The following is a 24,378-nucleotide window of genomic DNA, read 5'->3' as shown; positions in this document are numbered from 1 at the left end:
GCAATCCTCCTGTCTCAGATTCCAAGCCACTGGGTTTACAGGCAGGCACCACCAGGCCCAGCTGGTTTTTTTCCATACATGCACACAAGGGGAGTCCTTTGTGGAATTGCCACTGAGGGATTTTAAAGCACGTGAGGAGAGGAACATGGTCACTCTGGGATACAACAGGGTAGGCAGTGCCTGAAAAGAGGGAGGAGGTAGGTTGGGCTGAGCAAATGCCCCTCTGGTCTGGGCGCTATGGAGGGCAGAGCTCCAATCTAGGCATTTGTCTTCCAGCAGTGTCCCCTGGCTCTGCTGAGCTGGACGTGGGTGCAGAGAACCAGGACTATGGCGCCTTCAGGCAGGGAGAGGTCTGGGTGGATGGGGGGAAGGGACCAGCCACGCAGCAGGCAGCAGGAGGCCCTGGCCAGGGAGCCCAGTCAAGCAGCCTTGTCAGGAGAAGGGCGTCGACCCCTGTGGGCCTCCCCTGTGGCTGGGACTGAGGGACAGTCCCAGGCCTGGGGAACCCGAGGAGGGAGCAAGCACAGACCTTGCGACAGGACTGATACCTCAAATGACCAGGACACCAAAACCTGCTTTGTCCCTAGGGTCCCCTCTTCCACTCGGACACTCAGTGCAGCTGCCCTGTCCTCACAGCTCCTGGGCCACTGGGCAGGAGTGGGGAAGACACTGTCCTGGGGTAGGCTGTGCTGCCCCTAGAGTCGAAGGACAAACCCTCCGGCCAGACTCCAATGGTCCAGCCCAGGAAGTGGGGCCCAGCCCCCTGGGGCTGCTGGCCTGGGCCACCCGGGACCTTAATGCAGAAGCAACTTCTAAGAATTGGGCTGCTGCTGTGCGGAGGGCGGCCCCGAGCAGCCGCGGTGCTTCCTGCCCAGCTTCCTCCCGTGGGGCTCCTTGTCTCTTCTTCTGGGGACCCTCGAGTGAGCACATCGCAGCTCCGCGGTTTCCTGTTTTCAGTGACATTGACTTCTGAGTTCCAGGCTCCGTCTCATCCATGACCCGAGCCGTGCCTGTGACAGCCCTATGGACACCCTTCCTGCCGCGGCCAGGGGTGGGGGGCAGGGCCCTGGAACGCCATGTCACCCAGGATGGTGGTGTCTCTAAGAGGCCTGCTCTGGTGGCTGTGGGGACAGGGCAGGCAGGGCCCTGAACATGGAGCTTCCAAGGAAGCAGGAGGAGCCCTGGGGCCTCAAGGATGTGTCCTGCCAGCAGGGATCCTTGGGACTTGCCTCTCAAATGACCGGTCCTGGGGCTGCCCTCACCCCTGCCTAGCCGGAGCAGCCCCTGCATTCAGCAGCCCAGGGCCCCGGCCAGAGGGTGACACAGAGCCACCACCAGGGAGTGGGGTGGGAAGAGGGGCAGGGCGAGGGGCTGCAGGGGTCCTGTCCTGTCAGTCCCTGCCTCTTGGAGGAGGACTTCCTGGGCGGAGCTGGAACCCTCCGCAGCTGGCCTGGCTGTGCTGGGGGCTGGGCTAAGATTTGCTCAGAGAACCGCAGTCGGCAAAAGAGGAACCAGGGCTGCCAGCCACGGCGCTGGGTCAAAGCCCTCTCAGTGGAGTGCGTGCCTCAGTCCAGAGAGCCCGACCGTCCGGCCTGTCCTCTGGGCATGCTCTGGTTTGCATCGTTGACCCCCAGAGGTGTCGGGATGCAACCGTGAATCTTTAGCTATTCCAGTAGGGTGGGGCCAATACCGGTCCAGCCTTTGGACCCGGCTGCAAAACTGACAACCGATCCGTAACCGATCTGAGCCAGAATGCCAGGTGTCTGTGGGCCACTCGCGTTGGCAGGGCCACTTCTGGCTTTCTACCAATTCTGGCTCCTAGCAGCCACATCTGAACCGGGGAGGATCACCTCTGGCAATAATGCCTGAGCTTGTGCAGCACAAGGACAGGCGTTTCATCCTGTTTCACAATTCTGATCTCTTGGGACGGCTCCTGGATGATGCATCCAAAGGGTGGTGAGGTCCTAACGTAGCTGAGTGAGAAAGTGCCGAGATCGGCTAGCAATGCCTGCCCTGGGCATAGCAAAAGCAAGTTGCAGTATGTGTGCTATGTTTTGCTTTCTCTGTGATAATATTCTGTGCTTCCAAAACATTTTCACATGCACTCGTGCATTGGGAAACAGAGGTTCTAAAAGACTTGCATCTTGTCAAAACCAGTGAAAGGTGGGACTAATGCTTGGGTCTCCTGCTTCCCAGGCCTGTGCTCCTTCCCGTCACTGAATCAAATGGCTTTATAGGCCAGGGCCCGGCATGGCCTTCTCCTTGATCTTGCCTATAGTACCCACCAGTGTCCTGGGAGACAAACCTGTGCCCAAACATCCAGAGATCCCGACCGTCGGGCCTGTCTTCTACCCCACTTCCCAGCAGAAAGGTCTCCGTCTGTTCTCTGCCTGCCCTGCCCTGAGCCTTCTCTTCATGGGTCTAGAAGACCCTTCTGCATCAGGTCCCGCTACCCACTTTCTGCCTGGCAGCTACGAAGCCACAGGACCCCTGGAAGGCCCAGGGGCCCAGGCACCCCACTTGTTTGTGCCAGGGGCCAGGGAAGGGAGCGCCCTCAGCTGTAGGGTCTCCTGGAGGAACTGAGCTGGCTGTAGGCACCGTATGTGAGCAGCTGCAGAGCATCCCCCAAGCAGCAAGAGTCCGGTCATTCTCTCTGGGCAGGACAGGGCCGGCCCACATGACCTGAACGCAGGAAAAGGCAGAGGGAGTTCCCTGGACTCCAGCCAAGGAAGCAGGGTTCACAGCGGCACAGGGGCCAAGTTCAAGGAGCAGAAGAGCCCTGAGCCTGAGCCCTGAGGCGAGCGCCAAGGGCAGCGTCCCCAGCTCCCAGACTGTCACTGCTGCGGCCTGTGCACGAGGAGAGGCAGGGGAGGTCGTCTCTCCTGCTTCCTGGACAGGTAGTGTCCGCAGGTGCCCACTGAAGCCAGGTCTGCTCTCTGGGATTGGGTCTCCGATGGCTCTGACCATGGGGCAGGGGGCTGAGGCCCTTCCCCCTTCCCACCGCCGGCCACGGTGCGTCTGAGGCTGGGCTCCGCCCTGACCTCCCGGCTGCCTTCCGTCCTTCCTCCATGGGCCCAGCCCTTCCTCGTGCCGGGGCCTCCCTGATGGCCACTTAGACCTCTCCCCGAATCCTGGCCTCCCTGCCCGAGGCCTGGAGCTGGCTCGAGGCCGAGGAGGTGCAATGACTTCCCCTGGTCCCAGGGCGAGGCATTGTGTGGCAGGCCGGGGCTGGCCCGGATGCCCCTGTGGCCCGCTGTTCCAGGCCTGGGTGACAGGGGCTGAGGGCGGGGTGGAGACGGGGCTGTTTGCAGGAATGTCAGGCTCTCAGGAAACTGGGGGGGGGGGGGCGCAGGGAGGGAGTAGAGGACGGGAGGGGGTCAGATGGAGGATTCTGTGTGTGGGGGGAGCTCTTGGCAGAGATCCCAGGCCCTGGGCTTCGACGCCGTCACCCTTTAAGACAAGAACACACCTCCCCCAGAGAGTGCTCCTGGCCCCCGGCTCTGAGCCCCCAGCAGGTCAGCAGGTCAGTCTCGATTCAGTTCCACGGCCACCCCCCGCCCGCTGCCCGCTGCGGGCTTCCTGGTACTGAACAAATGAAGGAACGAGTGGCTCCTTCACACCCTTGTCCCGGGCAAGGCGGCTCCTCTGCCAGTAAGGACGGACTTGTCACCAGGCAGTCGCTTCAGGTGGCAACGAGAGGACGGCAAGAGGACCTGCTGACGTCTCTGAGCAGATGCACGGACGCCGCTGTCCCTCCCCATCAGACCACGTGATTCCCTGGACTCGGCCCTCTTGCTCCTCTCTAACACACATCAGTGACATGGCCCAGCGGCAGAGAAGGGCCTGGCTCTCGGTGGCCTCCTGCGTGGCTCTGTCTGTGGAGGGACAGGGTTCCTTGGAAGCAAATGCCAACCCTGGCAGATTCTGGGGCCCTGGCCTGCCAGCTTCTGCCCTTCCCTGCCCTGGCCCAGCGAGGCCACAGGAGCAGCAGCCTCCTGGGCAGGTAGTGGGACTGGCTCTCAAGAATGTCACCTTGACCTGGGAGACTGCGCAGGTCGAGTCCTGCCCTCTGCTCTCACGCTGCCTGGGCCTGACTCCGTGCTCCCAGGACCCGCCCTGGTGACTGCCGCACTTGAGTCTCGGTTCAGGCTGGCCCCCGGCCAGAGCACGCTGCCCTCTTTGCTCACCTGGCCGGCTGCTGTCCCCCAGGAAGCCCTCCCCAGCCTTCCGTGCTCCATCTGCATGGCAGCCCCTCCCTCGCGGAGAACGCCCTGCTCTCGGTCACCCAGGCCCGGAGGCCTCAGAGCCCCACTGCCCATCTGGCTGCGGGAGGGCGGTTTGGGGGCCGCGGGGAGAGGGTGCGGGCTGATGAGGAGGGCGGACGTCACCTCACCAGGGAGCCAGCACGGCGGGGCGCTGATCCACAGAGGGAGGGAGGTCAGGGGCTGGGATGTGCGGAGGGGGACTTGGGGTCCCTCTGGGACTGGAGGTCTCTGCAGAGGGTCCGGCCAACAGCTGGAGACCCTCTCTGACCGCAGGAACCAGTCCCAAGTTCCTCAGGGACCGTCTGTGCCGCAGCATACCACCAGGAACCTTCCTGCCCTTCAGGGCCACCGAGGTGGGGGGTGGGCATGTGCCTCAGACCAGGAAGGACAGTGTGGCTGTCGGGGCCCACCCAAAATCTCTTCTCTACCCCTTCCTCACTAGCAGAATTCTGTCTATGTTTGGGGCAGTGATATATTTGGCTCCCAAGTAGTAAGCCAATGGTGACAATCCTGTCCCTTATTTGATCCAACCTCCCTTGGAGCTAAGGTGTCCATGTGACCCACTTCTGGCCAATAAGACATAGCAGGGCAATGGAGGCTGGTCCTGGGAAACCTTTCCCTTTCCTGATAAGGGGGTCGAAGTGGCAGACATAGCTCTTTTCTTGTTGTCATCTTTCTGCCTTAAATGCTGGCATGATGGCTGGAGCCATAGCAGCTCTATTACAACAGGAGGAAAAATCTAAGAAACATGAACTGTGGCATCACTGGGCATGAAATCAGCATTTGAAATTCTCTCCAGAGACTTTATGTGAGAAATTGCGTTCTGATTTATGACTTCATCGTTGTCTGTTACTCACAGCCAAACACTTCTCTGCGCTCTATTGGAGGGGTGACCAAGAAGATGATTCACAGCCACCCTGAAGCCGGGTATGGGTAGGGAAGAGTTATGTCAAGACTGTCACCACAAGAGATGATCCCCTGCCTGCGTCACCCCGGCCCCCAGGAAGTTAATGTGTCCTATAAATGTGTCCCTGTGTAAACAGCTGAAGTAATCAGCAGTGATACTGGGCAGCCCTAATCGCAGGTCAGCCCCATTCCTGGGATGATCAGCCCAATTCCAATCCCTGCCCCAGAGATACTCCAGACCAAGAGCCCAGCCCAGGCCCGCTCTGACCCTCTCCCCACGAGCTGTGGCCAAGTGGGAAGCCACCTCACAGTCACTTGTCGGGAACCGAGAGACACGAAGCCCAGGCCTCGTTTACGATCGGGTCCCCAGGGGGACAGATGGCAACGCTGTGTCCACTCTCTGCTCCTCCCGTATCCACGGCCTCTGCAGTCCTTCACTGCCTGACCTCCCGTGTCTAGGCTGCCCTGGGACTTGCTCTGGCCAAGAGAAGCCCGCAGAAGGGTCCCTGTGCCAGCTCCAAGCCGGACACTCCCGAGGCCGTGTGTGCCTTGTGCTCAGCTCCCTCCTAGGACAGGCACAGGCTGCCTGCCAGAGGAGTGGCCTGGCCACCCCAGCTGAGCGCCAGCCCGCCCCAGGAGCACAGCCTGTACCGGAACCAGGGGGCCCAGCCGCGACCCTGGGGACTGGCCCGCCCGGCCTGTGTGGCCCGCGGCCTGCAGGAGGGACTCAAGAGCTTGGCTGCTCCAGGCCTCTGTGTGGCTTGCAGCACAGTGTCACTGTGGCGAGTGACTGCTGACCCCATCCTCCCTCGCACAGCGGACCGCCCGCCTCCACAGACAGGAGCCAACCCCTTCCCCCGAGTCCTCCACCTGCTGCAGACGATGAGACCGAGACTCTGGAAGGTTCTGACTCTCGCGTCACACGGCCAGCGCCCAGGGCGCCCACTCCAAAGCCTCTGCTCTCAACTTACAAGCCACCAGGGCAGCCCAGCCCGGGCACCGCCACCGACCAGTCCCCAGCCTGCACCCCCCAACCAGCCTGGCAAGCCGTGGACACCTGTGCCTGCTCCCTGGCACACCAGAGTGGACCTCGGACACCAACCCTCCAGCCCGGTGTGTTGCCAGGGTGTCACCCCAACACGGTGTCAGGCAACGGTGTGGGACGCCTTGCCACCAGGCACCGTGACAGGAGTAACGTGGCCCTGCAGCACAGGCAGGCCAAGAGGGGGGACTGAACCCAGCCCTAAGGCCAAGCTCAGGTCGGACGGTGGCTCAGAGCCACTGCGGACTCTGGTGACACCCTGCCCACACTGGGCACCCGGCCGCCCTGCATCAGGACTGCCCTGGCCGGCCAAAGGCAGGAGGAGGGCGCTCCCCACCCCACGCAGTGCGCCCGGCTCACCGACAGCGGCGGGGTGCCCTCGTCCTCCACGGTGACCACCAGGTGGTAGAAGCCCTGGCGCTCGCGGTCAGGCGGGGCGGGCCGCGTGGCGATCTCCCCGCTGATGCGGTCCATGCGGAAGGTCATGTCCTCGTTGCCCTCGGTGATGTAATAGGACAGGACACTGTTGATCCCGGTGTCGCGGTCCGTGGCTCTCACCTGGACCACAGCGGTGCCCCCGCCCACGTTCTGGGAGGAGAGCAGGACAGTGGTCACTCCAGGTTCTAGGCCTCAGGGGCCAAGTGGATCACGGGCACGCGGAGCAGCGGCCTACCCTGCAGCTCTGGTCTACGCCAGAGGACGAGGGGCGGACAGTCTGCTGGCACCTGCTATGTGCTGGGTCCAGCACTCGCCGACCGAATGGGCCCCAGGCCTGCCAGGAAGGACCCTGGACCCTCCTCATTTAGATGAGGAATCTGACCTGCAGGGCAGGTGGCCTGGACCATGGGCATCTGGGCGCTGGGCTCTGCCCTAGGCCACCTGCCCTCATGAACATCCACCTGGCGTGATGCCCACAGTGCCTGGGCAAAGATTCTCCCCGAGTGGCCCCAACTTAGGGCCAGCTATTAAATGCACTGTTTATTTATTAATTAAAAACATTTTTTTTTTTTTTTTTTTTTTTGCTATCAGAGGAACTTGAGCCCAGGGGCGTTAACCACTGAGCCACGTCCCCAGCCCCTTTTTATGTTTTATGTAGAGACAGGGTCTTGCTAAGCTGCTTAGAGCCTTGCTAAGTTGCTGAGGCTGGCCTCAAACTTTCGATCCTCCTGCCTCGGCCTCCCAAATTGCTAAGATCACAGGCATGTGCCGCTGTGCCTGGCTGAATGCATTATTCTGAGAAACAGCTGTCCAGCGTGAGCCTGAGCCTCCTGTTGGGTGAGAGGACGCTTACTTCTTTCCCTCTTCTCCTCTCCTCCCCTACTCACACAGACACTGAGCTCCGTCACCAGGCTGAACATTAGGGGTGTCATTATGGGGGAACCCGAGCTCCAGTCCTGAGATGTGAGGGGCAGGCGGCCAGGGGGACATTGAACAGGGACTTTGTGGTCAGCTCTCTCCACTGTCCACTCTGGAGGTCAGCTCAGGGTGCCCTTACCTCGTTGACACTGACATTGTATCCAAAGGCGCTCTCGATGACTGGAGGGTTGTCATTCACATCCAAGATGGTCACCTGCAGGATGTGGTCCTTCCTCCGTGGTGGGGTGCCACGGTCAGAAGCCACCACCTGCGGGGAGAAGGGCTGGAGTCAGGGCTGAAGCGCTGGGGGAAGGAGCAGAGACGGACCCATCCCTGACCGCCCCGGCCTGGCCAGCCCCGGGCGCTCCCTACAGCGTCTGCCCCAGGCTGCCCCTGGTCCAGCCTTGGCCAGACTTGGGGACCTCACTCGAGGTGCCCCAGTCGTCCCCTCCTCCTGCCCCTGCCTGTGGTCTGGACTGGTCCAGCACCTGACCACGACCCCAGGTCTGGGATCTGACACCGGGCTCCTTGCCTTGGCCTCCAGGGCCTCTATCCCATGCACTCAGTCTGTCTCTGGCAAACAGTGGACCTGGGTCGACCTTCTGCCAGCACGGGGTCCTGGCCATGGAGCCTCCGTGGTGCCCCGTGGCTGTGTGGCAATGGTAGGGGACCACCACGGTCAGCCGTACCGGCCGCCCAGGCTCCTCCCACCTGCTCTGCTTCTCACTGGGGCGGAGGCAGCCAGGTGGAGGCTCTTGTGCCCATTTCATGTGGGTAAACTGAGGCCGGCCACAGCAAGCGACTCTCCTGAGCCACGCTGTGTCTGTGGAGGAGTGGGACTCTCCGGGCTCCACCAGCTTGCTCAGGGCTCTGACGGCAGACGGAGCCCCCAGCTCCTCGGCCTGGGAGCCCGGGGTCCTCCCCCTCACCGGGGCCCACCGCTCTTGGCCCCTTGGTGCTGGGCACAGCAGGGACGCTGACCACAGGGTGCTGACGGTTGAGTTCCCTTCTAGGTCATTAGTGGCCAGTCCTGGGGCAGGGCCAGTCCCCACCTTGAGGATGTAGAGGTCCAGCTCCTCTCTGTCCAGGGGCCTGGCCACGAACACTTCGCCGATGGAGTCGTTGGAGGTGATGACCTCAAAGGCCCCGGCGACATTGCCGGAGGCCAGGGAGAAGACCACCTGTTGGAGGAGCCAGGGTGAGGGGTGGGTGGGGAGGAGAGCGGCCAGGCCAGGGGCCTGATGCAGGAGCGGCTGAGGCCCTGGGAAAGCAGGGACAGGGTCGGGGCCGGGGGACGTCAGCGCAGTGGCCGGGAGCCAGCAGAGGGAGGTGGGAGTCCACGCCCGGCCTCCTCTGGCTTGGTGGCGAGTGGCCCGACAGCAGGGGGGCAGGGCCCTGCCGACAGCAGGGGACACCCACCTGCCCATTGCTGCCGGCATCGGGGTCCCGGGCCTTGACCGTGGCCACTCGCTGGCCCACGGGGCAGTCCTCGGGCACGCTGACCGCGGAGTCGGAGGTCAAGTCAAACCGGGGGCTGTTGTCATTCTCGTCCAGCACCGTGATGTGGACCTGGCGGTGCACACGGTCAGAGCCGTCGCCTCCCTCCCTCCGCAGCCTCACAGGCCCAGCCTCCTGCCAGTTCTGGAACCTGCCCAGCCGGGCCTGACCGTCCCAGGGGGCCGGGAAGCCATTTCTCCTAGCCGCCTGGGGTGGGCCACCTGCGCTCAGTGACAGGCAGGAGAGCGGGGGAGGGCACAGGGAGGGGCACTGGGAAGCTGATGCAGGCCGAGGCGGGCTGGGCACTGCCTGCCGTGGACATAGCTTCCTGTTTGTCAGAGAAACCAGGAATCACATTTTTAAAAGTGAACCCAGTTGATGAGTCAGAAAAATTAAAGAAGAAAATTACGCGTGGGTGGGTGGAGACCATCCCATGGCCAGAGGCTGGGCCTCTACACTGGCCACCTCTAGGTTGGAGGGAGGGAATGGGGCCCAGGAGCAGGAGGAGGCCGAGGTGGCTGGGTGGCCCCAGCGGGGGGAGGGCGAGTGGGGGACGGAGATGAATTCCCAACTGTCAGGTGCCAGCACGGGGGCCGTGCGGATGAGCCAGCCTCTAGGGGAGGCAGGGACTGTGAGCCGGGGAGGAGGGGCTGGGGTTCAGGGGCTCCCACAGTGACCGGCTGAGCAGCCCCTGCACGCTGCAGAGGACCTCCCTGCATCCTCTCTCTAAATCAGGTCTCGCTGCTTCTTGGTTCCAGCCCCCTCCCATGTCTTCAGGCAGCTGTCAGGACCAACTCCACTGCTCAGTAGCTGCGTGAGTTTGGAAAGTTACTCAACCTCTCTGGTTTTCCATTTCCTTGACTGAAAGTTGGGATGAGAATACCTACCACCCTGGGAGGAATCCTGGGAGGAATAACGGAGGAACCAGGAAATTAAGGGGTGGTACCTAGAGGTCCCTGCTCCCACTTCCTGTCTGCAGGTATTCATGCCTTCCCTCCAAGAGACTGTCAATCCGTCATGAATTTTGGTTAGAGAGTTTGTTCCTTGAAGTCCCTGAGCCTGTGAAATGGGACTATCTATTGTTTTGGGGGCAAAACCAAACAGTCTCCTGTGGTCTGATCCCTCCTAAATCCCCCACGCTAGTCAAAGCCTTAGGCTTGTCATGCTTCCCCACACCACAGGGACTTTGCACATGATGTTCCCCTACGCCCCCGCCCAGTTGGAGTGAAGGAGCTGCTGGACCTAGTGGAAGGGAGTTGGCCCATAGGAGTTGGGCAGAGTCTGTCTCCCCTCCCGGCCCCGTGAGCCCTGGCTCCCTCCCAGGCCCTGAGGACCTGAGGGGGTTAGGAGCTCCTAGGCAGAGCCACCCACAGGCCCGCTCCTTCCTGTCTGCTCCCCCTCCCAGGGCTGCTGGGACCAGGGAGGAGTCAGGTGGAGGTGAGCTGCGGTTTGGCTTCTGGAGGAAATGGTGGCACTTTCTAAGGGCCCCTCCCAGTGCCTCCGCCCTCGTACCTCAAAGGGCGTTTGGGGCCCCCAGGGCTGTGCCTCTGGGGCAGCTCCGAGCCCAGAGGAAGCCAGGGCAGAGCAGGGGTGGCCTGCTTCCTGGAGGGCCGAGCCACTGCGGGGACCGGGGAGGCCGTGGCCGGGGGCCCATGGGAGCCCTCAGGGCCCTGCTGCCTCACGCCCCTCCTCGTGACCACGGAGAGCCGAGGGCAGCCGGGGAGGCCCAGAAGGTGGCCGTGCCCACTCCACGTCCCAGGCCTCCTGACTGGGTGGCCAAGGACTCGGCCAGGACCCGCAGGACACAGGCCCGCCTGCTGTCCACCACGGAAAGCTTTGCTCCGTGGTGGCCTTTGGGGACCCCAGGGAACGAGGGGTCTGCTGGGAGCTGGTGGAAGCCTCGCTGGCCCCTCTGACCCTGGGGATGGTGGCCTTTGGCACCGCCAAGCCACACCCTGGGCCACCAAAGCCGGCCGCCTCCAGGGAGCTGCAGGTCGGAGGCCCCAAGTGGCTGTGCGGGGCCCTCCGTCTGGACCCTGGGTCGGCGTCCACCCCTTGGGTTGTGGTTTCAGAGGGCTCTGATACGGGTGTTCTCAGGGCCACCACGGGGCCTCTCAGGTGGCCTCCCTGGCTGTCCCCACCCCCACCTGCAAACTGAGCTTCCCCCGCTCCTCCCCAGGCCAGAGTCCCCCCTGGAGCCCGTCTGACACCTCCAACCTCAGGAACCGCCCTCCCCAGGTGCCCCGTTCGGCTTCCCTGTCTGGCTCCTGGGTGGCCACTCAGCCGTGCCCACAGCTGCCTCCCAGAGCACCCCTGGCCACACACCCCCAGCTCACACACTGCTCCACCAGTGGGGCAGCTGGGACGTCAGGACAGACCACCACGTCACACCCCTCGCAGGCCAGCCAATGAGAGCGTTCCTGTGGGGGTCTGGCCACCTCACTGCATTCTCTGAGGCGCAGCGCTGTCCTGCGACCTCATTTTAGACTCTAAGCGAGGAAGCTCAGAGAGGTCAAGCAGCTTGCCCGTGTCACACAGCCAGTGAGGAGCAAAACTGGGACGAGGCCTCTGTGCCCTCCTTGGTGTGTCCCAGGTACTCTTTGTTAGTGTGGCTCATCCCAGGATCCCACAGGGACTCCAGAGCTAGGGGCAGGGATGTGCCCAAGAGGGACCTGGACCTCAAGTGCAAGAGTGGACAGACTGGAAGGCCATCAGGGGTTGAGCAGGAGCCTGCTGCAGGCCCATCCACATGTCCTCCCACAAGGGGAGCCCGAAGGGCCAGTGCAGGGGCCAGGCCACAGCTACTCACCTTCTGCAGACCGCCCGGCAGAGGGGGAGCAAGAAGAGAAAGCAGAAGCAGATGGTGAGGGTCACTTCCCGCCAAGCCCGCCAAGGACACACCCTCCCCCCTGCCCGAGGCCCCCTGCCTGGCCCAGGCTGCCCAGGGAGGGTGTGACATTTTGGTCACAGTATGGTCCCTGGGCTAGCAAGGCCCAGCCCTTGCCCACCACCTGGCCCCCTTGGATGGGAAGTGTCCTGGGTTGGGCAGGGCCGTGCTGTGGGCTGTGGCCCGGGACCCACTCACCACAGTGGAGTCCACCTTGGGGCCACCGTCGTCTGCCACCACGGTCAACGTGTAAAAGTCTCCCTTCTCGCGGTCCACAAGGCCCTGGACGGTGATCGCACCCTGTAGGAGGAGGCCGAGGGTAAGTGACTGCATCAGGCCCAGGCAGGCCACTCTGCCACCTCCTGCCCGCGGGGCACCCCCAGGCTGTTGGCTGAAGTCCTGCCACCCTCTCTGATCCACCCAGGCGCACCCTGTCCTCGGGGCCTCCTGCAGCCCGCCGAGGGCTCACTCTCCTATTTGGTCCCCAGAGGTCCCCATGGCCACTCCTCCACATTTCCCCTGGGTGGCCAGCCACACCCCTGAGTATCCCTCCTTCTCTTGTCCCCTGAGGACCCCGGAGGCTGGGAAGGACCCGTTTCATCTTGTGTTCCCAACACCCCAGGTCTGGGGGACTAAGTGACTCGTCCCTGCCTTTTTCAAAGAAGGGACTCTCATAAAAGTCACAGGAAAGCCAAGACGGAGGAGGTCAGGTGGGGGGAGTGGGCTGCCCAGAGAGCAGCCGAGAAGGCGACTGCAACGCAGGACGAGAACTGTACCCGGGCGCCCAAGAGCCCAGGTGAGGAGGGAAACGAGGAGGTCGCCCGAGCTCTGTGACGTCGGGACACAAGAGATACACGTGGGTCTCTGTCCCTGGTGGCTGGCACACAGCTCCGCCAGTCCTCGCGTCGTTCTCAGCAGTGGGGACCGGGGGACGCTTTTGTTCTAGGAGCTGGCCTTTGGCCCTGGTTCCTGACAGAGTTCCTGATGCCGTCAAAATCCCTGGGTGACAGGGACATCTTTTGCCCTCAGGAGGCAACTCCTGTGGGCTCCAAGGAAGGCCAGGCCACGGCTGGAAGCGGAACGCTGCGTCTTACCCTCGCCCTCGGGGGGAGAGGGCTGGAGGGCCAGTTAATGAGTGAGTGACCAGGCCCTAAAGCCCCTGCGTTCTGGGGTTGGCAGAGGTCTCAGACTCTGGGGAGGTGGTCTGCTTTGTTTTTGTACCAGGAGTTGACCCCAGGGGTGTTTTACCACGAGCCACGTCCCCAGCCCTTTTTACATTCTATTTTGAGACAAGGTCCAGCTAAGTTGCTTCTATGGCCTCCTGCTGGGATGACTGGGCGGCTCTGGGGGAGGGCGCTGTGCTGGCCTTGGTCGTGGGTCAGCCGCAGCGAGGACCCTGCCTGAGCCCTGCGGGCAGGCGGCTCTAACAGATCAAGAGAGGCCAAGGCGGGGGGTCGTGGGGACCCTCTCATAGCCAAGGTCAGAGGGACGGTCCTTCAGCAGCCCTGGGATCCGGACGTGACTGTGGGTGGAGCTACACTTTCATTGTCCACTAGCAAGAGGGACAGCAGGCCGCCTTCCTGCACACGCCATCTCACCCCACCTGTGGAAAGAACTATATCCCGGGGAGTCTTTGGTTTGCTTGTTTGGCCGAGGTTCTGTGTTTGGGGTGCCGGGGAGGGAACCCCTCCTGAGCTGCACCTGCTGATTTCATTTAAGACAGGGTACTCAGGGCCAGCGCCCACTGTGCCCACCCCAGCCCTCACCGTGATGGCGTCTATCTTGAAGAGGCCCTTGGCTCGGGCGCTGGTGTGGGCGTCGAAGCGGTAGGTGATCTGGTTGAGGTTGTCGATGGAGTAGGCCTGGACCCGCAGGATCTCGGTGCCCAGGGCCAGGTTCTCCAGGATGGAGGCCTCGTAGGAGGCGTTGGAGAACTGCACGGCCTCGTCCAGCTCGTTGAGCAGGGTGACGTGGACGCTGCAGAAGCCCCGGTGGAAGGGGGGCGCCCGGTCCGTGGCGGACACGTTCATCAGGTAGCTGGTCTTGGTCTCGTAGTCCAGGTGGTCCACGGTGGTGACGAGCCCCGTGCTCTCGTCAATCTCGAACTTCCCCTCTGCGCCCGACAGGATGCGGTAGTTCACCAAGCCACCGTCCCCTGCAGGAGGACACAGGCGCGGTGTTCTGTGGCGACCTCTGAGGGACGCGGCGGGGACTCTGGAGGGCCCACCCGGCGTGCACTGCCCCCACCTCTGTGGCTGGATCCTCCCAAGAGATGTGGCAGAGGACGGGGCACACGCTGACCCCTCTCTGGGACTTGGTCTGGCACCAGGGATGCCAGAGGGGCTGGGCTCTGCCCTAGGGCCTGGGGACCCAGGTTCTCGCCCTCCTTGGACACTGGGGCGGACAGGGGGTGGCTTGGATCTAGGAAGCGTTGGGTGAGGCGGGTCCTCGGGGTGGCCCAGCCTTCCTTCAGTCCCTCTGGGGTTCCCACGCCAAGGGCACGGTTCTGTCCTCCTGTCCCCTCCCCCCAGTCCCTGGGCCACGGGACACACCCTTCCAGAGGGAGCCAGGGCTGGGATTCCTTCTCCCATGTCCACAGGCCTCAAGGGGCTGGGAAGGCCGTGGTCATAAAGCCACTTGGGAGAATCCCAGACTCTCAGAGCGGCCAGCCCCAGCTGGGGGGACGCGCCTGCTTCAGGTCATCCGAGCTTCCTGATGTTTTCTCCCAAAAGGCCCAAAGCTGTGGGGCCCCAGAAGTGTAAGTGACCGGAACTGCACGGACATGCCCTTCAGGGAGAGTGATTCAGCAAGAATGTCCAGCCCCCTCCCCTGGCCCTGTGTGGGCGGCTGGTGAGCCTGGGTGCTGGGGGGCGGGGAGCCGGGCAGGAGTGCCCAGCCTGCCACGCTGTCCTGGAGTCCTCTGTCCCTCACTTTGCCCTGCTGACCACAGCCAGCTCTGGGGCTCAGGGCCCTCGGCCACCTTCAGGTTGCCTGGACCAGGAAGGGAGCTGCCTGGGAAAGGCCTGGGAGCGCCAGGCCCCAGGTGACCCTGCAGGGCCTGGGGCAATGGCTGGCTGAGGCCAGTTCTTGACCTCCCCGAGTCCTGCCCAGCCCCTGGCCATAGGCCAGCCGGGAACTGCTGGGTCCTGGGATGACACATCTGGCCTTGCCCAGCTGTGACTCCCCCTCTGTCCACCCGGAGACTGAGACAACGCCCTGACGGCAATCCTCTCAGGCCTGGGCATCTGGCGGGGAGTGACCAAGACTGTCCCAGGTGGCCCATCCTGGCCTGGGAGCCCTGAACAGGGGAGCCCAAGTCATGGAGGATGACCGGTCCCTCAGGAGCAGGCCGGGAGGGTCCCTGTGAACACCGGGGCTCCCTGGCTCCCGCCACCAGCCTCACCAGTGTCCCGGTCCGTGGCCCGGACCACGATGACCGAGGTCCCTATGCCCGCAGTCTCGCGGAGCCCCAGGCGGCTGTACTGCTGCTGCGTGAACACGGGGGCCTCGTCGTTGACGTCCTCCACGTACACGATCACCTGCAGGGCCGGGCGCGAGTCAGGGGGGCAGGGCCGGGGAGTCCAGGGTGAGGCCCCCGACGCCAGCTGCGGGCAGCCCCCGAGGGTCACTGTGTCCTCCCTCTTCCCCAGGCCCTGGCCCCAGGCGGGGCCCAAACGGCTGGTGTAGGAATAAACCTTATCCCACCCTCTGCCCCGCCCTGGGCCTGTGGGGCCTGTGACTAATTAATGAGTGACTCTTGGGGGCCGTCAGGTTTCTCAGCTGTGACACGGCCACACGGCTGCAGGGCGCCCGCCACGGCCACTCCGAGTCGTTAGGGAGACAAGATGGGCCGGGGCTGCCAGGAGGGTTGAGACCGACCCCTGCAGACCCCAAACCACGCAGCAGAAGAGACGTGAAGGTGACGGCCACTGTGGCAGAGGACACTGACACTGGGGCCCCTTTAAAATCGTCACATGCTGTGGCACTTAGGGGAGGACTAACCACGCCCTGGCACGGGGGCGCTGGACACCAGGGCCTGGAGGGCGGAGGCACCGGGGAGTTTACTGACCCCCTTGGCCCCCAGGCCCTGGTGGTGGCTCTCACTGGAGTTCCCTGTGGCCTAGGGATGTCCCCTCTGTGCCACTTTGCTGGCTGCTTTTCTTCCTGGTCCCCATCCCCCCGGGCTCTCCCTGGGGACCCTTCTTCCTAATTACTGTCAAGCCATCTCTGTCTTGGAGTTTGCTTCCCGGGGCCCAAGGCAATGGCCCTTCTGAGTTGCGCAATATGAACAGTGGCCCTTGCAGCTCTCCCGGACGGCCTCAGTGCCCGCCAGGGACGTGCATGTCACGCACGGCAAGAATCAGGCTGTTTAAAGACGCCTGTGGGCGCAGTGCATGGGCAGAGGCGCCCCATCTCCCCACGACCCCACCCTCCACAGGGCCACTGGAGAGGTTTGGCGCAGGTGGGGACAGGGCAGAGAGCACAGTGGAAGGAAGGACAAGGGCGGTGTCCGAGGGGACGCCCAAGGCCCAGAGCCCCTGCCTCCTTTCAGAGATGGCAGAATGAGCTCAGAGAGGGGAAGGGACTTGCCCAAGGCCAGTCACTGGGAGGGCTGCAAAGAGCGCAGGGTTCTCCTGGCCCCCACCCGCCCAGGTGAGGGCTCTTGGCTCTACATTGGGGATGGACCTGTCCCAGAGCCCAGCCAGGGCCGGCCGGAAACTGGCCAATTGTGGGGGGGGCTGGGAAGAAGCTGCGAGGCTCAGCATGGATTTCACGTGAGGTCAGCCACACTGAGAGGCCCTCGAGGCACAGGAAGCCCCAGAGCATTCGACCTGCAGACCACCACCACTTGGGTCAGCCTGGGGGCTCTTCACGGCATGGCCAGGAACTGGTGGGTAGGGGCACAGATCTCCTGGCTGCTGTAGGCAGAAATGGCAGGCTGGGGGGTGGAGGCTCTGGGCAGGGGGCGGGGAGGAGAGGCGCATGGGCGTGGAGGTGGGGGGCTCCTCCTTGGCTGCTCTCGGGGTGCCCACAGGCCTGCAGCGGCAGCTGGATCTTCAGACACCGAGAACCCGCTATGCAAACTGATGTGCCCACGGCGGAGCGCAGCTGTTCTCAGGCTGGAACCTTCTAAATCGGACTTGACCCAGAACTTGGCTGGGGAGATCCTGGGCGGGCGGCGTAGGGGGTCTGCCTGGAGGGGTATCGGGAACGGTCTTCCCGTAAACAGAAGCTGACCACCCGCCTTTCACATGGTGCACGTCCCCTTTCCTGAGCCCATTTGTTCCAACAACCTTGACACCAGGGCCCCGGGAAGAAATGGGCCAGTCGGACGGTAGGAGAGGAAGAGGAGGGAGGTGGCAAGGGGCCTGGCCAAAGGCCACCGTGCCCTGGATGGTTCAGGCCTTGTTTTCAGTGAGAAGCAGGAGGCGAGGTGGTGTGTGGTTTGCAAACCCGAGAGACACAGCTGCACAGGAAAGCCACCGGCCTGCAGGGCTCTTGCTGAGCGGGAGGGGACTGCCTGGCTGCTCAGAGAACCCACCTGCATTCCCCAGGGCTGCACCCCCCCAGGGACAGGACAGGACAGGACAGGCATGCGTCCAGTCTCCACAAGGACCAGCTCACTCCGAGCTCCCTGGAGCCTCGTCTGGGCTGCTCCTGGTCCCTGAAGCAGGAACTGGAGGGCGTGGGTGGAGCCCATGAGCCATCTCTGTGGCTGCTGTTGGGAAACTGACTGTAGGGCCAAACTGGAGTCCACACGTGGTCAACAGGAAGTCCCTGGCTCTCAGGAATGTGGAGGCTGAATCATCATCCCAGGGACCAGCCCCAATTCTCACCCCAAAGCTATCCCTGGGGGATGAGGCGGTGGCTTCTGGCTGCTCTGAGGAGCCACCTGGGGCAGTGTGGTGCAGTGGTCAGCACAGCATGGTTAAAAGAACACACTGGAGCCGACTGTCTGGGGGTGAAGCCTGGCTGGACCCCCACTGTGGTGTGACTCTGGGCAGTGGCTCACTCTCCTTTGCCTCAATGTCCTTGTCTGTAAAGCAGTCGTCTTAACAGTGGCGGCTCGCAGAGCTGATAGCAGGGCTGGGCTCAAGTGCACGGAGTGCTTAGAGATACGCCTGTCAGGGTCCTGGGAGGGGTCCTCGTTCCTCAGGGTTCAGGGACAGAGGAGCGCAGGGACCCGCAGGTCCCATGGGGTCCCACCCTGCCCCATGGACAGCCTGGCTGGTCTGTTTTACACGGCACCCTGGGGTGCTGCCGAGTACTTGGTTTTGAACTGTGGGGACCTTAAAATGATCTGCCGTCACAAGGTATCGAGAGGTGTGGTCCCTGGAGGGGGTGGGGCGGGAGCCAGGGGGTCACGTGGAGGGCTGTGGCCAGGAGGCCAAGGTCCAGGGACCATCCACGCTGTGCTGATGTCCACCACTCTGTGGCTGAAGCGTCCCCACCAAGGGTGGTCCTGCCGTGGGTGTTCTGATCTCCACGGGAGCCAGCGTTGGGGCCGTCACGCGTGGCGTGTGGCTACATGGCTGCCCAGGTGCACAGTCAGGTAACTGGGTCTGACCTCCTGTCACTGGGCTGTGTAAAAACCCAAGGCACCGACCCCTGTGCTATTTCCATGTGGGCAGAGTCCCTGGGGTGGAGGTGGCTGCAGGCGCTCAGGTGTGACTTCCCACTGCTTCCTGGGGCCAGGCTGCCAGGAGCTGGCCACGGCGGGGCACCCCCAGCGCCCCCACATTGGGGGAGGCTTTGTAGGCCTCGGCTCATCGTTTCCGGCCGAGGGAGCAGCGGGTGGAGATGGCAAGAGGAACAGCTGAGTCTGCCACTCGGTTCTGGGCAGAAGTCCCTGCCAGCTCTGCCACTTTCCCGTCTCCCTCCTGCTCTGGGTGACGTCTGGGTCTGACTCACTTTCCACCGCGCCCGGGGAAGGGGCTGTGCGCGGCTGAGGACGTCATCGGGACCTCTTGAGAGGTCCTCTCCTTCTTGGTCATCCCCCTGTTGTGGACAGGAGTAGGCCAGCCTGGCCGGGGGCCGTGCCCATGTGTGCTTGACCATTTGGGGAGGGTGAGGTGGGATTGGCTTCGGCTGTGCAGGTGAGGGTGGGCAGAAAGGGACATTGCTGAGGGGGCAGCTGGGAGTGGGCACTGGAATGTGTCAGGGTCATTTTCACTGGAACGGGAACTGCGCTTGGTGGGCTCAGTGCCTGGTTCTGCCACCAGAGCTCTGCTGGGCCTCGGTTTCCTCATCTGTAAGGGATCTCTCGGGCACGCTCCAGGGCTGTGTGGACCTAGGGGTTACTATGGTGAGGACCCCTCTTTCATCCCTTGGGACAGACACTGTGTCGGTGATCTTCCACAGCTGGGGTTCACAGCCAAATGACACGTCCACTCGGGCTCCCTCCCCAAACCCACAGCCCCAAATGCCACTTAGCACCTAAGTCCATGTGGCCCTGCCTCCACCAGGCCACAACTGGTGGCCATCTTTGGTCCGGCTGCAGCCTTGGCCTGGCCCTGCGGTCGGCACCCAGCCCTCCCCTGGCCTCACCCTGACGGAGCTCCTCATGGGGCCCAGGTCCTGGTTGTAGGCCTCCACCACCAGCACGTGCGACGAGTTCCGCTCGCGGTCCAGCGGCCGGGGGCCTCGCCTCAGGAGCCCGTTGCTGACGTCGATCTGGAAGTTGTTGCCGTGGTTACCTGCACGGGGCACACACCAGGTGCACGGGCTCAGCCTGGGGCCAGAGTTGGAAGGTCGACTCCGCACAGAGGTCTTGGGGACGTGACAGTGGCCAAGGGACCTCTGCTTCCTGCGGCCCTGGTCTGGCAGAATTGGTGGTCAGGGGAGAAGTTCACCTGCCCTCCCTGCAGGGGAAGCCTGGGGTCTCCCTGGACCCTCGCACCCGCAGGTGTGGGTGCCATGAGGCCTTCTAAAAATTGCAGAAGGATCTGGGCTCTCACAAAACCAACTCCCTGTGGGTGCTGGGTCCGGGGCTTAGTGGACGTCTCAGGGCTGGCTCTGTGCCCTTCCCCCTGACTTTCCACTGGGGACCCTCCCTCCTCCACACAGCCCATGTCTTTTATGTAGGGAAATGCACTCGGTTCCAGAAGGGGGCAGATTAGCGTATGTCACACCGGCCATGGTGACGGCTCAGGGATGGGCCCTGATTCTAGCTGAACCAATGGCAGTGAATCCCTGGGGAGTTCCCGGGTGTGGGGGGGGGGCGCCCTGGACTCCAAGGCCCCACTCATCAGGGTGATGGCTTTGGGAAGCACCCGGAGCAGGAGAGACTCCGGGACGCGGCCATCACCTGAGACCCCCACTTGGTGCGAGTCATCGGAGTTCCTGACTCCTCCCTGCGGCCCCGTCCTGGGGGCCACTCACCGTGGAGGATGCGGTACCACACACGCCCAAACTCGCCCTCGTCGGCGTCCGTGGCTTTCAACTGAGGAAGAGCAGACAGTGGAGTCACTTCTAACCTGCCGCGGGGACAGGAGGCGTCTGTGCAGCCCGGCCTCCCCTCCCCCACGCCACCCTGTCCCAGCTCAACCCCTGGCTTCCTGAGAGGCTGGGGGTGCGGGAGACCCTCCAATCCCCACCAAGATCTGGCTATTGAGGGCCCATGCCAGCCCTGTGGCCTGCCCTCCCTCAGGTTGGGGGATGAGTGACAGCTGAGGCACGTCATCCCCACGGCCTCTCGAGGTGCCTGGGTCCCAACGCATCTTGCCACACTTCTTTGTCGGTCACGCTGGGCCGCAGCCAGGCCGACCACCGTCAGGGCCTGATGTGGGAGTCCCACTCCCAGGTCCTGGCTCCACGATGGTCCACACGCAGACCCTCCTGCTGGCCCTGGGTACTATCTCTGTGAACCCCCAGGTGGCCTGGCGCTCCCTGGTTACAAGGAGTCTGCCTCGAGGCTACCAGCAGAGGCACAGCTGACCCCGGGACAGTCCTGAAGGTCCAGAGCCCAACACCAACCTGGGGCAGGTGGAGCACTCGGCCAGGTCACGCGGGAAGCAGCCTGAGGCTGCAGCCACCGGGTGGCCAGAGAGGGGTCCTGGGGGTTTGGGTGGAGGAGCCTGGTGAGGCCCCAATTCCTCAGCTTCCCCTGGGGATCCAGCCCTCCTCCTCCGGCCACATCTCTCTCTAGCTCTGGCATGTGGATGGTAACTGTCATTTTCTTTCTGACCCCCACTGCTGCGGCCAGAGGCAAGTAGTTCAGAGAGTGAGGGAATCTGTTTTGTAGTAAGCTGTGGGGGCGTCAGTAGTGTGCCCCCACCATGGCCTCTCTGAGCTCCCCTCCGCCACTTCCTCCTTACCCACCCCACCCCAGGCAATTGGTCTCCTTGCTATTTCTTGAACACCAAGTGCATGCCAACCACAGGGCCTTTGCCCTGGCTTTTTCCTCTGACAATCTCTCCTTCCAGGTATTGGCATGCACACTCCCTCCTCTGCTTCAGGCCTTTTCAAAATGTCATCTTCTCATCAGACCCTACCTGAACACTGTGCAGCCCTGCATCTGTGCATTTAACCAACTGAAGATTGAAAATATTTTTAAAACATTGTGTCTGGGCGGCAGAGGTCTAGACTTTCCCCCATGGTCATTAATCCTAAAAGAATTCAGTATGACAACGGTTTCTTTAGCATTTACGCTGTATCACAAGGAACCTAGGGATGATTTAAACTGTACAATAGCAATGGATTATTCACCACAAAAAGGAGCGAAATTCTGTCACTTATGGCATCCTGGATGAAGCAGGTGAAATAAATCAGATATAATGACAAATCTCACATTCTCAGTTGTAGGTGGAAGCTAAAAAGTTGGTCTCAAAGATGTAGAGAGCAGAACAGTGTGGCCTCTCCCTGTGGGAGAGATGCGAGGGAGGCAGGGATGGAGAGAGGATGGCGGACAGGTATCAGGTGCAGGTGGGTAGGAGAGGCTCCTGATGTTCTGCAGTAAGATACCTGTGGCTGACAGCAACTGGGTAAGTGAACAAAGCTAGCAGACAGGATCCTGAACAGTCCCACTGCGAGAAAATGACTACCGTCTGGGGGGATGGCTACACCAGTTCCCTGATCTAGCCGTTACACACTGTATGTGCGTATTGAAGTTTCTGTATTCCATAAATATGCCCAATTATTATGTGTTGATTAAAACAAAAATATATTAGAAATAAAAAGTGAGCTGGGCAATGGTGATGCACACCTGTAATTCCAGCAGCTCGGGAGGCTGAGGAAGGAGGATCGTGAGTTCAAAGCCAGCCTCAGCAACTTAGTGAGGCCATAAGCAACTCAGTGAGACCCTGTCTCTAAATAAAATTCTAAATTGGGCTGGGGATGCGGCTCAGTGGTTGAGTGCCCCAGGGTTCAATCCCCTGGTACCCAACAACAAACAAAAAAGGTGAAGTATATGGGAGGATGTAAGCTATGGGGTGTGTGTGTGTGTGAGTGTGTGTGTGTGTGTGTGTGCGTGCACACACGTAGACTCAACACACCGTTTTATATCAGAAACTTGTGTACTCGTGGATTTGGGTCTTGGAAACAATCTGTGCAGATACCAAGGGACACTGTCTATGGAACTACATCCCCTGCCAGGCCCTCCCTACCTCCGTCACCGTCTGCTACCCTACGTCTCTGTACATTGCCCACGTCCCCACTGAACGAAGGAGCATCGAGTGAATTGTAAACACTTAGCAGAGCTTTAGTGAGGGCACTAAGGTGACATTCAGGAAGCACAGGGGAAAGTCACCCAACACAGAGCACTGGGGGCCAGGGCCCCTGGCCCCTGATACTCCGGAAGCCCTGCGGCACCTCTTTCCCTGGCTGATGGCCCTGGGTTCTGTGGGTGTCCTGATATCACTCCAGCAGGGCTCCCTTGGCCTGATGCAGTTGGAATCGGGTTTCTGTGTCATTGCCACCAAAGCCCCGATGCGGATTCCCTATCTTTGCCCACTGGACAGAGAAGAGAGGATGCAAAGACCAAGCCGACAGAGGCCATGGGGTCGGACCGGCCAGAGGAGACAGTGGCAGGGCGGGGAGGCCCTGGCTCAGCAGGAAGAGTTGGGAGGGACAACCAGGTGGGAAACATGGAGAGCCCGGGGAGGGACGGGACGCGTCCCTGTCTGGGGTGAAGAAGGGACATGGCAGCCTCAGGGGAACGGGGTGGGGGACACAGAGTGGTGGCGTGAGGCTGGTATGAGCATGACCAGCCTGGCAGCTGGAGTTGGCCTGGATGGACCGAGGGACATGCGGGGACTGAGGCAGGTGCGTCCAAGGACTTTGAAAAGCTGGCTGACGGCAGAGAGGAGGGAAAGCACGTTGGAGCAGCAGGAAGTAGTGTTCTGGGTCAGGTGCCCCCGGAAGAGATTCCTGGCTTTGTCATTTATTGGCTGAGTGACCACGGACAAGGACTTCAGCACCCTGAGCCTCAGCTTCCTCATCTGTAGATGGGCACAGTGGTGACCAGCCTCGCAGGACTGAAGGCTAGGTTGAGGTGATCCTGCAGAGCGTTCTGTCCGGGGCCTGGCGCAGGACAGGTGGTGAAGGCCGACAGGACAGCTTCCGCCACCCTCTTGGGAAGCCCCCTTATTGATGCTGGGGTGGGGGACGGCTGGGTTCCCCTGTTGTGGAGTTCTTTCCGTCCCTTCCCTGAGAAGGGACAGACACGAAGGTGCTTCGTCCACTCAGATCTGGGAGGAGCAGGACAGGGGAGAGGCTGAGTGCCCGGAGGTGTTCTGGGGACTTCCTCGGCCACAGTGAGATTTCCTGATGCCTGCTCCCTGCGGGCCGCACTGCCCTCGGAGTTTGGCCTCCTCTGACTCAGGAGCAGAGGCCCAGTGGCCAGCCGGTTTGGGCCAAGGAGGTCAAGGAGACCGAGGGTGGCCGAGTCTGGGAAGGAAGACGCAGGAGCCCCAGCGTGGGCTCTGGGCGCCTGGTGCCACCCGGGTCTGGGGAGATCACCAAACTCCCACCCACCAAGTCGCTGGGTGGCCGTGGGCAGGTCACAGCTCTCTGGAACTCAGTGTGGTCATTGTAGGAAGAGAAAGATGATCTTGAAGGGTCTCTGCAGCTTTGACAGTCCACGGGGAGGCTCCCAGCCATTTGGGGGTGGCAGACAGGGCCTCTTTCTGTGGTCAAGGTGAAGTGCAGGAGGGAAGAATTAAAACAAACATGATAGCTCGTAAGGATGTGGGGGTCCAGGCTCAGATCTTGGACGCGGCCACGACTCCTCCTGTGCTGCGTATCTGGGAGCTCAGAGGCCCTGGGGGCGGCTTCTCCCAGCAGTAGCTGGTTGCCAGGGTGGATCTCACTTCCAGGAAGGCAGGAGGCTGGGGAGGATGTGTGTGTGTGTGCGTGTGTACGTGTGTGTATGCATGTGTGTGTGTGTGTATGCGTGTATGTGCGTGTGTACGCGTGTGTATGCGTGT

The 24,378-nt window shown here is 62.2% G+C and overlaps 1 protein-coding gene across 1 annotated transcript in view; it reads right to left on the bottom strand.

Moving 5' to 3' along the window:
- The window catches only part of Cdh23 (cadherin related 23), a 338,545-nt gene that overhangs the window by 57,481 nt on the left and 256,686 nt on the right, over positions 1-24,378 (bottom strand). Inside the window, exons 28-37 of the mRNA XM_026405783.2 lie at positions 20,336-20,396; positions 19,502-19,650; positions 15,357-15,492; positions 13,720-14,108; positions 12,152-12,253; positions 11,876-11,878; positions 8,989-9,138; positions 8,622-8,750; positions 7,709-7,837; positions 6,574-6,801 (exon numbers count right to left, since the gene is read on the bottom strand). Coding sequence (XP_026261568.2) covers positions 6,574-6,801; positions 7,709-7,837; positions 8,622-8,750; positions 8,989-9,138; positions 11,876-11,878; positions 12,152-12,253; positions 13,720-14,108; positions 15,357-15,492; positions 19,502-19,650; positions 20,336-20,396 — 1,476 coding nt within the window. The remainder of the gene's footprint in view (positions 1-6,573; positions 6,802-7,708; positions 7,838-8,621; positions 8,751-8,988; positions 9,139-11,875; positions 11,879-12,151; positions 12,254-13,719; positions 14,109-15,356; positions 15,493-19,501; positions 19,651-20,335; positions 20,397-24,378) is intronic.

The sequence above is a fragment of the Urocitellus parryii genome, chromosome 5, assembly GCF_045843805.1.
Source record: "Urocitellus parryii isolate mUroPar1 chromosome 5, mUroPar1.hap1, whole genome shotgun sequence".
Lineage (NCBI taxonomy): Eukaryota > Metazoa > Chordata > Mammalia > Rodentia > Sciuridae > Urocitellus > Urocitellus parryii.
The sequence above is the reverse complement of the archived record's forward strand: the minus strand, read 5'-3'. Positions and strand labels throughout refer to the sequence as shown.